Source organism: Eleutherodactylus coqui, chromosome 1 (genome assembly GCF_035609145.1).
Source record: "Eleutherodactylus coqui strain aEleCoq1 chromosome 1, aEleCoq1.hap1, whole genome shotgun sequence".
Taxonomy (NCBI): Eukaryota; Metazoa; Chordata; class Amphibia; order Anura; family Eleutherodactylidae; genus Eleutherodactylus; species Eleutherodactylus coqui.
In genome coordinates this window covers 194926123-194939845 of record NC_089837.1, presented here as the reverse complement: position 1 = coordinate 194939845, position 13723 = coordinate 194926123, and the positions used below count along the sequence as shown (strand labels likewise).

The 13723-nt window shown below is 40.3% G+C and overlaps 1 protein-coding gene across 8 annotated transcripts in view; it reads left to right on the top strand.

The window, feature by feature from the left end:
- SYNCRIP (synaptotagmin binding cytoplasmic RNA interacting protein) overlaps nucleotides 1–13723 on the top strand; it is a 36247-nt gene that overhangs the window by 10445 nt on the left and 12079 nt on the right. For all 8 annotated transcript variants that reach the window (XM_066605051.1, XM_066605046.1, XM_066605042.1 and 5 more), the window contains 8 exons: nucleotides 3194–3312; nucleotides 4863–4970; nucleotides 8326–8439; nucleotides 8543–8719; nucleotides 9662–9797; nucleotides 10536–10741; nucleotides 11654–11803; nucleotides 12225–12346. In XM_066605051.1, coding sequence (XP_066461148.1) covers nucleotides 3194–3312; nucleotides 4863–4970; nucleotides 8326–8439; nucleotides 8543–8719; nucleotides 9662–9797; nucleotides 10536–10741; nucleotides 11654–11803; nucleotides 12225–12346 — 1132 coding nt within the window. The remainder of the gene's footprint in view (nucleotides 1–3193; nucleotides 3313–4862; nucleotides 4971–8325; nucleotides 8440–8542; nucleotides 8720–9661; nucleotides 9798–10535; nucleotides 10742–11653; nucleotides 11804–12224; nucleotides 12347–13723) is intronic.

Below are 13723 nucleotides of genomic sequence, written 5' to 3'. Positions count from 1 at the left end.
CGGAGGCATGATTCCGCCGACGGTAAATCGACGACGAATCACGCTGTCTGAAGCTTTGCATAGCGTTGCTATGGAAAGCGCCGCCCCCCTGTCCACGAGCGGAGAATCATTGTGAATCAGTGCTGCGAATTGCCGCAATTCTCCGTGGTCAGCCTATCTGTCGGATAGGCTGACAGCGGAGATCCGTCTGCGGCTCCTGCTCCCAGGCGGTGGCTCTCGCGGCGGCGATGTGCCACGGGATACCGCAACTCCCATGGACAGGCAGCCTTATACAATATGTGCTAGGTTTGTGTCCTACTTTTATTTGGGTTATATTGTGTGTAATACAACATAAAATGACAAATGCTGCATGTTGGCATCACATGTCAACATCTGCAAAAAATACTGACCTCTATTGGCTAATACAAAGCAAGGCACCAGCTGTGTGACTCCACTGATTCAATTCTGGAATATTGGCAGATATAAGGTGAAGGAGAAAAAAAAGCTATAAACTTTCTCCACATCATTGTACTGACCCATAGAACTAAATTAACATGTCATTGTGAATGCTATAAAAGAAACCTCCCTCAAAAAATGGTGCTATAGCGCTTTCTCTCCCCCCACCCCCCCATTTCATCTTACTTTGAAATTAAGTTTTTCAATCCATTTTGACAGTCGTTTGCACAATGTTTCATGTCTAAGTGCTGATTTTCAGATGGTCTTCCTTATTTTTCTGCTGTTTGCAGTCCACTTTCAGGGACGGGGCGTCTTATCAAGCCTGCTATTTTGCCAGTAGTTTACTGTTCTGAATTCCTTGCTCTTATTTCCCAAGCTGCATTGTCTTTGGTCCATCAGCAGGAAGGAAGTATTTGAATGCCTCTGTCCCGTTTTTTCCAAGACGATCAGGCATGTAGATACTTTCCATCCAAATTTTTAACAAATTCAGTATTGTGTGTATTTTATATGGGTCGACAGTCGGTTAAACGACTGCATGAGTGCTGATGTCATCGTTAAGGTCGTTAGCGCTAGTGCAGATTGTTTACACTGGCAGACTTATCGCTGGCTTCTCGCTCAGTGCTTCATCTTCTATGTAAAGCAGGGAGCGATTACACTGAACGAAAAGCCCACGATCCACCAATGGTATTTACGCTGTCTGAAAAGTGAACGATTTTTGTGCATTCACACTGCACGACTATGGCTCAAATTAAGGCCCATTTCCACGCAAAGACAGTCTTTCAAACGATTGAAAGTGACAGTTTTAGCGATCATTTTGCATTGTGTTAATGGACACTAATGTCCATTAACACTTAGCTTCATTTGTGTGTAAGGGCCTCTGGGAACTGTTTGCAGAGCCCAGTATGTGGTCTAAGCTCTGCGCACAGCTGTGTTGTTCTCGCAGGGGCTTTTGGCAGAATACAATGTTATCTCTGACTCCCATGCAGAACACCGCATGCGGTCCCAAATTTCTCTCTTCAGCTGAACAATGGATTTTAAGCTCCCCCTAAAATCATCGTTCAGCCGAAAGGTAAACGATAGCAGCGCTCACACGTAACAATGATCACTTATATGGCATCGCTTGAACGAATTTTGACCGATAATCGTCCCGTGTAAATGACCCATAATGGGTACACAAGACACACCCACATCCTGTAACAGCAGGAGAGATAGAGACTGGGGATCATTATCACAGTGTCTGCAGACCTGTCAGCTTACAGCCTCTGAGGGCATGGGAGCACCCCTGTGAAGATAGCTCCTCCCCCTGTTGGTATGGAAACATCCCTGAGTTCATGTTACTAAGAAAGCTCTGCACATAGCAGAGAAGCTAGAAGGGAGACCCCTTAGTGGTAGGCACTTAAATGTGATTTACAGTGGTAAACCAGCAACATTTTTAATGCAAGTATATTATAGAAATGATGGGTGTAACACAGGCTAGTAGATGAGCGTAGGTTGTCTGACAAGTTATACAGGGTGAAAATGCTGCAGCAAATTCAGCAGAATTCCCACATCCAAAACGAGTCAAAATCCACACCATTGATGAGGATGCTGCTTTTAGAAGATGCAGCGCTCACTTTGACCTGGCGCAGCACCGCTGGTCAGGTGATGGCACTTGCGGATCATCAGGAGTCTGCTGCACATCACACTTCACATGAGACACACTTAGGTTTGTTTTTGCAATGATTCATAAATGGTTTGCTCTATTGTGTGCCAGAAGTATCATCGCCTAGTAACCGTACGGCCCTTCTAATGCTTCTATGTGAAATTTTAATGGCAGGTGTGCTTGTGATTAAATAAATCCAACAGTACTTGCCTATCCTCGGCCCTGGCGATCTGGTGATGGATCACAGGGCTGCAGTGCTGGATCGCCGGGGCTGAGGACAGGTAAGTACCACTGGATTTGATGTTCAATCACATGTGCACCTGCCATCAACATTTCATATAATAACTGGACAACCCCTTTAAGGGGAATGGTCACTACATTCACAAAATGCCTACAGTAAGGGGATGTGCGTGCATAATGGTAATTTTCCACAAGTAAATTTCACAACGAAATCCGCACCTAATTTAATTGTAGACTTTATTCATTGCATTGCAATAAATAAAATCTAAGGTGAAAGTCCGACACTTCATTGACAGAGCATGCTGTAGTGTTCAAAATCTGCAATGTGACTAGAATCCACTGCAGATTTCTTCTGCTGTGAGTTAACCCTTTCCAATCTAATTTTGGATTTAGGGTTTCCTAAAAGGCTTTCTCTTTTTGCTGTTATACAACAGCGCCATCTGCTGGCTAAAGCCAGTATGTGTGCGCCAGAGAGGCTCCGACGCCAGAGTGGCTGGCAATAGACAGTAAGAATACCCTGTCTGATGTCGTCTAACATTGGAGCTGTACAAGCTTCAATCAGAATGTAGGTAGATGTCAGACAGTGGATTGGAAAGGGTTAATGGGGTTTGTTAACACAACTCCCTTCCATTGTACTTTGTTGCAGAATTTCGTTGCACATTCTGCGAAGTGTGAACGCCCCCTAACTCTAAACTTGCCAGAAATCCAAACACAAAATCCTGTTGTATCAAAGCAGCCCTTCTTCAGGAGTAGGAGCAAAACTTCCAAAGTTGGGTTTGATTCTGTCACATTTTAGAATATAAAGGTGGTAATATGCTGTGCTTCTCTGTATCTATATGTAATAAAGTTTATTATATGTGCTATTTTTTTTTACAGGATTAGTCGCGCACAGTGATCTAGATGAAAGAGCTATTGAAGCTTTGAAAGAGTTCAATGAAGAAGGTGCATTAGCCGTGCTACAACAGTTTAAGGATAGTGACCTCTCGCATGTACAGGTAAACTTGACAGCTTAAGCAGTTATTTTAGGGGTTGCTTTAAGGACGCAACCTTTTTTTTTTCTCAACATTTTCAGTTTTTCACCCCCACTTTCAAAATAATCCAATCTTATTTATCCAGTGACGTAGCTGTCTGAGGGCTTGTTTTTAGCGGAACTAGTTGTATTTTTTAATGGTGCTATTTAAAGTACTGAAACTGTAAAAATAAATACATTCTAAGGCTAACTTCACACGGGGAGCATGATATCGGAGCGTGAAACTTGGGCTGAAATTGCGCTTGGGACCGTGCGATTTTCCCCGCAGATTGCAAGGCATTTTTGTGTCAAAAATGTTTTGCATCATTTCAGTGAAGGAGCGATTGGCAAGTGCTTGCCATTGTTTTGAGTGGGAAACATCACACTTGTGTGCACCTTGATGTTTTTGCTGGCCCCATTAAAAACAATGGGCGAGGTCTTACGAGGGAGCGCTAAAAGATATGACATACCCCGATTTTTTTTCTGTGTCGCTGTGTGAGAAAACTAATATCTCATTTAGACGACCGCATTCAAAAGAACAGAGTTCATATTTGTACATTGCATGTTTCTATGGCGAACACACGGCAGCAAAAATGACATAATTTTATTTGATGGGTCAGCACGATTAAGGCCTCATATACACGGGCGGATCGAATTCCACCCGCAGCAGGAGCCAACACTGCCCGAGGCCAAGGACATTTTTTAAAATTTTTTTTACCTGTCCCAGGTCTTCTGCGGATCTGTCCAGGTCTTCTCCCTCCTGTCCCTTGTCTTCTTTCTTTTGCACTGTGGATGCGTGTGGGTGTGCCACTGATCCCTCGGCACATCTGCAGTGCCAGCTACCTGTGTGCTGTGGATCTGACAGCTAGCATTGACTTCAATGGAAGCTGTCAGTGTGAGATCCGCACAGAAATGGAGCATGCTGTGATTTTTGTTTTCCGGACCAGAAGTCCGCAAATCAAATCCGCATGCTTTAATTAGCGGACACCCATGCATCCCTATGAGCGGTTTGAGAGAAGCTGGTGCAGCCATCTTTGTTTCTCCTGGCCCGTGTGTTGCTTTAATGTTATCTCCCTGTATCTGTTATGAACTTTTGTGCAATGTGGTAGATATGACAGACAGGTGTATGACTACTCCAGTTTATAATATACTGTGATGATAAATATGTATATTAATTGCTTTGCATATTCTTATAAACAGAAATTGGGGAAGCATAAGAGGTATTTTATATTGGGGGGATTTAAAAGCAATCTAACGTTCCTCGTAAATTGTAACGAAAACTTATGCCGTAGTTCATACGGAAATCCGCATTATAGAAAAAAAGGAGTGACCTTTCCATTTTTGACGTAGAAACTGCGTCAGGCAGTTGCACTCGGATTTGTCCATTGACTGGGGCTAAATGCCTGTGCAGATCCGCACGAAAATCTAGCTGTAAACCAGTAGCATCAGCATGTAACGCACTTGCATTTACTTCACCTTACGTTCTCTGGTTTTGGTTTGCTGTTGGTAATTTTGCTTTCATGATTTATCTTTTAGAATAAAAGTGCCTTCTTATGTGGAGTCATGAAGACTTACAGGCAGCGAGAGAAACAAGGGACCAAAGTTGCAGATTCTAGTAAAGGACCAGATGAGTCCAAAATAAAGGCATGTTGTTTTTTTTTCTTCTCAAAAGTAACTTTCTACTATGTAAAAAAAAAACAATCACAAATAAATCATGCTAAGGACTGATCTGATATTGGTATCACCACGGGGAAAAAATTCTTCAGAAGCATTTTGTATTTCTATTTTTTCTTCTTAAATGGCTTTTCCAGGACTGTGGTAATGGTGGCCTGTGATTAGGCCAACAATATCTGATCGGCACACCTGCTGATCACTTAAACGTAGGGTAAGCAGCGTTCCAGCAAATGCTGCGCCTTGGTTCCCTATTTACCAAGCACTGTGTGCGTTCATGGCTGTACCCGGTTCTCTAGCCAAATCCCATTCATGGTGGGAGGGAACTGTTAGGCTCCTGTCCACGGGCGTTTTTGCATTGCGTTCCCTGCAGCAATAATCCAGCCGTGGGAAGGGCAGTGAAAACTTTCCATAGTGTTGCTAAGGAAAGCACAGGTCCCCTGTCCACGAGCGGAGAATCATTGCGATTCTCCACTCGCGGCTGGCAAATCGCAGCATGCTGCGAATTGCTGCAATTCTCCGCAGTGAGCCTATCTGTCAGATAGGCTCACAGTGGAGATCCGTCCTCTGGCAACACCGTGGACAGGCCGCATTAGGTGTAAAATCCCAGCCAGAATCTATGCCCAGCTTTAAACAATGTTTTCTCTTCCTTTTTTTGTCTGCACAGACTGTGAAGGCATTGGGCAATAGAATCCGGGCAGTGAATTGCTGGTAGTGCTGAGGCTGACTACCGTTATATATTTAGAACTGCAGCAATTCACATGGGTGCACTGCTGTTTGGTACCTGTCCGATCACTGATGTACAGTACCAGTCAAAAGTTTGGACACCTCTGCTTATAGAAAGGATGTTCTTTATTTTTCCTCTTTACACATTTTAGAGTAATAGTAAAGTCATTGGAACTAAGAAGTCATGGAACTATACAGTGACCAAAAAAGGTAATACAATTCAAAAACTGTTTATTTTAGACTTTTAAAGTAGCAATTCCATTGCATTATCTGCTTTGCACACTCCTGGCATTCTATCAACCAATTTTATAAGATTGGCACCAGGGATGCTGTTCCAATAGTCTTAAAGCAGCAGTTCCCATGTATGTTGAGCACTTGATGGCTGCTTTGCCTTGACTCTTTGATTCAACTCGGTCCAATTATCTCTTGAGTTTAGGTCAAGGGACTGGAGGAAAGATCATCTGACCCTGCATGGCGTCGCTTTGTTTTGTCAAGTAGCTCCTACAGTCTGGAAGTTCAGTGCAAAAGTAAAAATCCTGCACAATCTATATTGCGTTACTGAAAAATTAACATATAAAACTGGCAGTAGAGTGGGGTTCAGGAGTCATTTTGCACATTTTGAACACTTTTTAGTTTTTTTAACATCTAAAAATTGCAAAGAGTGGGATCCAAAAGATTGTTACATGTTTCAAACAAGAGTTCTTATAGCGCTCTTTTGGATCCCACACTGCAATTTTTAGATGTTCATTTTGCAATTGTGCAATATAGTGTTTTTTGGATTGTGCAGCGTTTTCCTTAATCTAGCTGATGCGCTCTGTGCAAAACAGAATTGCCATAGGATTAAGTTTGAGACACGTGCACGCAGTGAGTATATTCATATTTTATATAGTTTTGAAGTGTTTTGCCCTGTTGAAAAATAAAATATTGCAACCTAAACAATCCATTTCGAATGGGATGTGTCTGCAGAATGCGGTAGTAGCCGTGCTGGTTAAGTGTACCTTCAATTCTGTACAAATCACAAGTGTCATAAGCAATGTGCCCATATACTCCCTTATGCTTCATAATGGAAACCACATATCCAGATGTCATTCACCTTCTCTACATCTAACACAAGCAGACTCATTTGAATTCCTCTGACAAAAGCAGAAATTTCCACTGTTCTGTTGTCCACTGCCCATATTCCATAGCCCAAACAAGTCTCTGACTTTTCACTTTGTCACTGTCAGTAGTGGTTTTGTTGCTGCAACTCTACCATGAAGGTCTCATTCACACAATCTCCTCTGAAGAGTTGATGTTGAAATTTTTCTACTACTTAGTCTTATGTGAGGGGTTGTTAAGTTATGATTCAAAATAGTGACTCTAAGGGTCCGTTTACACCAAACAATTCAGCATTGTGAAACATTCATTTGCGCACATTCACTGTATAAGTGACCGAGAACGACTGAACAGTCAGTATTTAAACCGAACAATTAGTGAATGAACCAACTGATTTTTAAGCTTTAAGCCTGAATAAAATGAAAAGTATTTCAGTATTGACAGACTGCATCTTTTAGAACAATGGTGGCGTGTCATTTCACCCCCCTCCTTATACAAAGTGTTCTAGCCATGCTGTAGAATACTACAAAGTAAGAGACTCAGGGTGGAACTTAAAAAGCTCTACCTATCTTGTATATGACCGCTGCAGCCAATAGAAGGCCCAACAGGGATGTTATCCGTAACGCCTCGTAAACATGCCAGAGGATTGTTAATTAGAAGACCGGGGACGCCACCTGTCAGATGCTGAGATGGCACTCCAGCGCCATGGTAGATGTTATATTTATTTTATACAGTTTTCAACATGGAGGTCTAAAACTGCATAACATTAAGTCCACTTACCCATCTAAGAAAGCAGCCATTTGTTTTTATTCATTTTATTCTTTTTACGACTTCTTTATTTTTCCACTGACCTACCCATCTAAGGATTCATTTTTCACAGGATCAGGTGTATTTTTCAGTGGTATAATTTAATATACTGATAAATGTTTAAAAATTTCTAACTGTGATGAAATTGGGGGAAAAGCCTTAAATTCCTATAACTTGGGCACATCTCGTTTTTGCGGCTTAAATAATGTGGCAAAAATGACATGTCAACTTTATTGTATGTTCAGGAAGCAGGGGAGGAGAAAACACTGCTAATAAATTGTGAAAAGCATTTTTCTGTAATGAGAGGAATTACAAAGTTTTTAATATTCATTTGTAATTTTGATTTATAAAATCTGCATAAAAATGCAAACCTCTTTACAAAACTCACAATGTATTCATATATAAACATCAAATTCGGTATTGTGTTTATGTGGGGGATAAGTTAAATCCCAAGCTCTTAGTTCCAACTGTCTCTGAATCAAGGGAAACAAGCATTTTTTCATGCAAGTCCAAACTTTTCACTGGTATTGTACATGTAGCATTTTGGTCCCACTAATGATGTACTTGTAAGGGAAGGAGTTCAGTACTACTCCTTACATTTCAGTGGGCAAGGCATGTGTAAGTGGCTTTTTAAAATGATCACTGTCTTAGCTTTTTTATTTTTCTTTGTGTTTTATAAAACTTTTTGTATTGATTTTAGGCCCTTCTTGAAAGAACAGGTTATACTCTAGATGTGACAACTGGTCAAAGGAAATATGGTGGTCCACCTCCAAGCACAGTTCACTCAGGGCAGCAACCTTCTGTTGGCACAGAGGTAACAAAGAAAATGTTAAAAGAAAAATGTGTTTCTATAACATATACATATATGTGTATACATATTATAATTTCCGTTGTTCATCTAGTATTTATCATTTTAGATATTTGTGGGCAAAATTCCTAGAGATCTTTTTGAAGATGAACTTGTTCCACTATTTGAAAAGGCCGGGCCAATTTGGGATCTCCGTTTAATGATGGATCCTTTAACTGGTTTAAATAGAGGCTATGCCTTTGTGACGTTTTGTACAAAAGAGGCTGCCCAGGAGGCTGTCAAGTTGGTGAGTGTTATTTGATTACATACTGCACCTTGTACTACAGAGAAAGTGCTGCTTTTGCTTTTTGACGTACTAATCGGCTTGCATTAATATTGCTTTCCAATCTAATTCATGGCATGAATGTGTCAAGATTTACATTGGAAAGACAAATGTTTTTAGTTTAGCCTTTCACATTCATTATTATGCATCTAGTTCTTAAAGGGGTATTCCGGATATGGGACAAAGTTTTGAGTTTTTAACCATCCACTGGATGAGTGAAAACTGATCGTAGTGGCAGTACACCAGTGTGACCTGCCCTCTAGTCAGTGACATGGCAGAAGCAACAAGGAAGTGAGGAGGACGGGATAAATGGGCCCCCCATTCTCAGGGTGTTAGTAGATTGCGGTCAGACCCTCAAAGTTCTTTGTTTTCCCTCAGCCAGTGAATGTGTGAAAGTTTGTCCTGCAACTGGAGCACCCTTTAAATTTGGATATAGCAGTGGTAACAAAATAAGGCTAGCCGATCCTTTCTCCAATACGCTCTTAGATGGAAAGGGGTATACCAACTCCATTGGCTAGTATAGAGTATATAATTGCTCAAAAACTGGCAAAAATCAGACGCTGGACCCTTGTACTTAGGTGGAAATAGTTACTTATCGGTTTTATGGTGCATAATGTGGAGTTTATGTATTTTGAGCAAATATAGTTTTGTAAAGGGGCTACAAACATTTATCGCCTGATTGGGGGAGGACTGTCAGTTGTTCCTGACTGCTTTTATAGCTCTGAGAGATTAAATGGAGCGGTAAGGGAGGCCAGTTCTAGCCTTTGGTGGGGATCAGTAGTAGGATCACCACTTATCTTTATCATCTATCCAATGAATAGGTGGGGATTGTGGCAGGAATACCGTTTTTAGTGAGTAAGCCTTTATAGTATGTGTTTTCAGCTTTATTAACTTTCATCTTTACAGTACAACAATCATGAAATTCGATCAGGAAAACACATTGGCGTTTGCATCTCTGTTGCCAATAATAGGCTTTTTGTTGGGTCTATTCCAAAAAGTAAAACAAAGGAACAAATTGTTGAAGAATTTAGTAAAGTCACCGGTAAGTGTTTTTTAATAAGAATGAGATCTGGAATTTTTTTTTACATACAGTACTGTGCAAAAGTTTTAGGTAGGTGTGCAAAAAAATGTTGCAAAATAAGAATGCTTTCAAGCACTCATAGTTTGCATTTTGTTAATTGACAAAAAGTGAATGAACAAAAGAGAAATCCAAGACAAACCATTATTTGGTGTGACCACCCTTTGCCTTTAAATTGGCATTAATTCTTCTAGGTACACTTGCACACAGTTTTTGAGGGAATTCTGCAGGGTTCTTAAAGGACATTTGCTATGATGGGACAATATCCCCTCTACATAGTAGGAGATAGCTTTGGTTTTAGGGAGTCTAACAGTTGGGACCCCTCTTGATCTCTACTACAGCAGTTCCAAAAGTTTGCATGAATGGAACTGCAGTCGAGCGTGCACACCATTGCTATATTCATACAGGGAACTTTGGAATGCCTCATCCTCTGGATTATTGGTGTCCCAGTGGCTGGATCCCAACGATCACCATTATCCCCAATCCTTTTTGGATAACATGGCTTCCATGACACAGCCAATATAAACTGGACAGTCTTTTTAGATTCAAAAATTTTTCTGAAAAAGGTTTACCAGGGCCATAGACTTCTGAAACTGAACTTTAGTGCAGATTGATCTGCTCTGTGAACTCTGAACTGTAAAATGTGCTTTGTTTTAAGGATTTTTTTTGTTTTTTGCATTAACTTCTTCATCATTGTTTCAGAGGGTCTTACCGATGTCATATTGTACCATCAGCCAGATGATAAAAAAAAGAATAGAGGTTTCTGCTTCCTTGAGTATGAGGATCATAAAACGGCTGCTCAAGCTAGACGCCGGCTAATGAGTGGCAAAGTAAAAGTATGGGGCAATGTTGTGACAGTGGAGTGGGCCGACCCAATTGAAGATCCTGATCCAGAGGTCATGGCGAAGGTAATATACCCTAAATAAACCACCATCGTGGCACTTTATAGATGCTTACTCACAGGCATCAAAGGTTATTGCCATCTTTATAATGATGAAATATTGCAAGGCTATGCCACTCTAATATTATAGTTGGGATTGTACCTCTGGGGCTTCTTGATCCTGAGAATAAAGGGGCTGCATGACTACATCTGATTCAAAGGTTTTTGTTTTTTTTTCTTCTGTTTGTCAATGCTCCTGACCATTGGCTGTGCAAGTGTCTGTAGAGCATCCCCCATCAGTCGATGGCCAAAAGCACTTCTAGGGCACTTAATCAGCGCTGCAGATTTTATGATCTCTGGATAAGTGAGTGGTGGTACAGAGGTTGGAACCTTTATTATAAAATAAGATGGAAGTTGCCCTTTTAAGGGGGTTGTCTACTGAAAAATAGTTAAATCTAAAGAATGGCAGGGTTACTGCAGAGAAGCAAGAATGTGTGACCACTTTTAAACACTTAGGCCACCTGCACACGGATGCGTCTGATTCCGCATGTGGAATCCCACAGCGGAATCTGGCCCTGGCAGTAGCGGCGTTCCCACACACCTGCTTTCTTTCCTCTTCATCTGTTCTGCGGATGGTCCGCATAGCTTCCCGTCGGACATGGGCAGTACAGTTTTCTTTTTTTAAAAAAAAGCAAACAAAAACTCCTGCTTTTCCGCATCATCGCCTAGCGATGACATGGAATCTGTGATCTATGTCACACTACGAAACATTCCAGGCAGAAGTTTGCTCATAAAAAAATAGGCTACTCTGACACCCTGGATATGTAATAATAACTTTAGATGTGGTTAAGAAATCTGAATATATTTTAGACGGTCAAAGCGGCTATAATTTTAATAACATATTCAGAATGCTTGTTTACTTTTTTCTTTTTCTTTTTAGGTTAAAGTGTTATTTGTTCGCAACCTTGCAAATACAGTTACTGAAGAAATCTTAGAGAAAGCGTTTGGCAACTTTGGCAAACTGGAAAGGGTTAAAAAGTTAAAGGACTATGCTTTTATTCACTTTGATGACCGTGTTGGTGCTGTAAAGGTAAGTGCCAAGATAAAGTAATTCGGCATCCTACAGTTTGATTCATAAACTAAGGCGTGCAGCATGGTTGTCAAATGTAAGATAAGGTATTTCACTTTTCTGAAACTTTCTACAACTGTTAAGTTTTATAATAATTTAAACATACTACTGTATGCAATGGTCACGACTTAGAATGAATATTCAGTTTTACCTTCCCAGCCAAATTAAATTTGACAGCATTTTCAAGCTGTTTCTTTAACCTGTATTACGGTACCCTTTTGTTCTGTGTTGGCTTTATGAATGGGCCTTTTAGATGTTTAATTTTTTTGGCACTAAATGCGGCTTTCAGGTTTTATTTTTTAAGCAATTTCTTTTTTGTTCTGAGTACTGACTGTAGAATATTGCTAATCTTTAGCAACATTTTTTTATTTTTTTTAATTAGGCAATGGAAGAAATGAATGGGAAAGAGTTAGAAGGTGAGAACATTGAAATTGTTTTTGCCAAGCCACCTGATCAGAAGAGGAAAGAACGCAAGGCTCAGAGACAAGCGGCTAAAAATCAAATGTAAGTGTTTGGCAGTTAAAATAACTGTAATTTCTATTAGGCCAGGTTTGCATAACATTCAGGAGATATGTTCTCCTGCATGTTGTCTTGGAGCTAAAGAAGAATCGCAGCTGGGCATAAGGAGGAAATCTTAAACTCTTGCCAAGTGTGATCTGGTCCTCCTTTTAATCTGAACAGATGGACATACAGGAGAACAAATCACTTAAATGTTACATAAGCCTAGCCTTTGTTGCTTATTCTTCATTTTGCTTTCTAAGTCTGTAAATGCTAGTACAGCGAGAACCACACTTTTGCATTTATCTGTGGCTGTAACACAGCCCATAATTAATTTATAGGTACCCAATGTCCCTAGGAAACCTTTTCTTTCCCGTCTGTTGAAACAAAAATAACTCAAACTGGCTCCAGATTGGACTAAATGGCTACTACATTTTACAGTATTTTTGTTTAAGATGCATAAGCTGACATCTTGTTTTGAGAGATGTTCACATTTTGTAAAAATTCTATCATTAAGTGGTAAGAAAAACATAAGTGTACCGTATTCGAATTCCATGGTTTTTATGTATCCGGACATAATAAAAAATAGAAATAGAAATCTGGTCATTTTAGAAGATCCTAAAATTAAATAAACACAACCTCAGATGAACGGATCATGACAAATTACACTGTTCTTATTTTAACATAAGCTAGGCCAAAATGCAGAATCAATTTGTAAAAAATGTAAGTACAACCCATGATTCAATGGCTTGGGGAACCAAGTTTAGCAGCAATAACTTGAAGTAATCAGTTTCTGTATATGAGTTTCTCGTGGTCATCTGGAGGAATTTTGGCCCACTTTTTTTGATACAAACTTGCTTCAGTTCATTGACGTTTGTGGGCGTTCGTTTATGCACAGCTCTCTTTAAGGTCCTGCCACAACATTTCAATTGGGTTGAGGTCTGGACTTTGTGCCATTACAATAACCATCTTGATGTAGATTTGCTGGTGTGCATGAGCTGATTGTCCTGTTGCACGACCAAATATTGGTCTCGCTGTAGCTTTTGGATAGATGACCTCACATTTTACTCTAGAATACAGAGCTGCTTGTGGTTGACTCAATGATTGTGAGGTGCGATGGTGCAAAATAACTCAAATCATCCCAAAACCCCTTACCACCATGCTTTTACCAAGATGGCATTTTAGGGATAATCTTTGTGTCTAAATGGGCCTTTAACCCTTCCCAAATTGATGCTGAGCAACAAGTGGCTTCTGTAAGATCATTGCCGATGCCTTTCTTTATTGGCACAATATTAACACGCCTGAAAGCTCCAGAGCAGTAAACTGCCAACAATTCTGCTTTTATAGAGATGGTCATAGTTTCTTTTACATTGAACGATTATC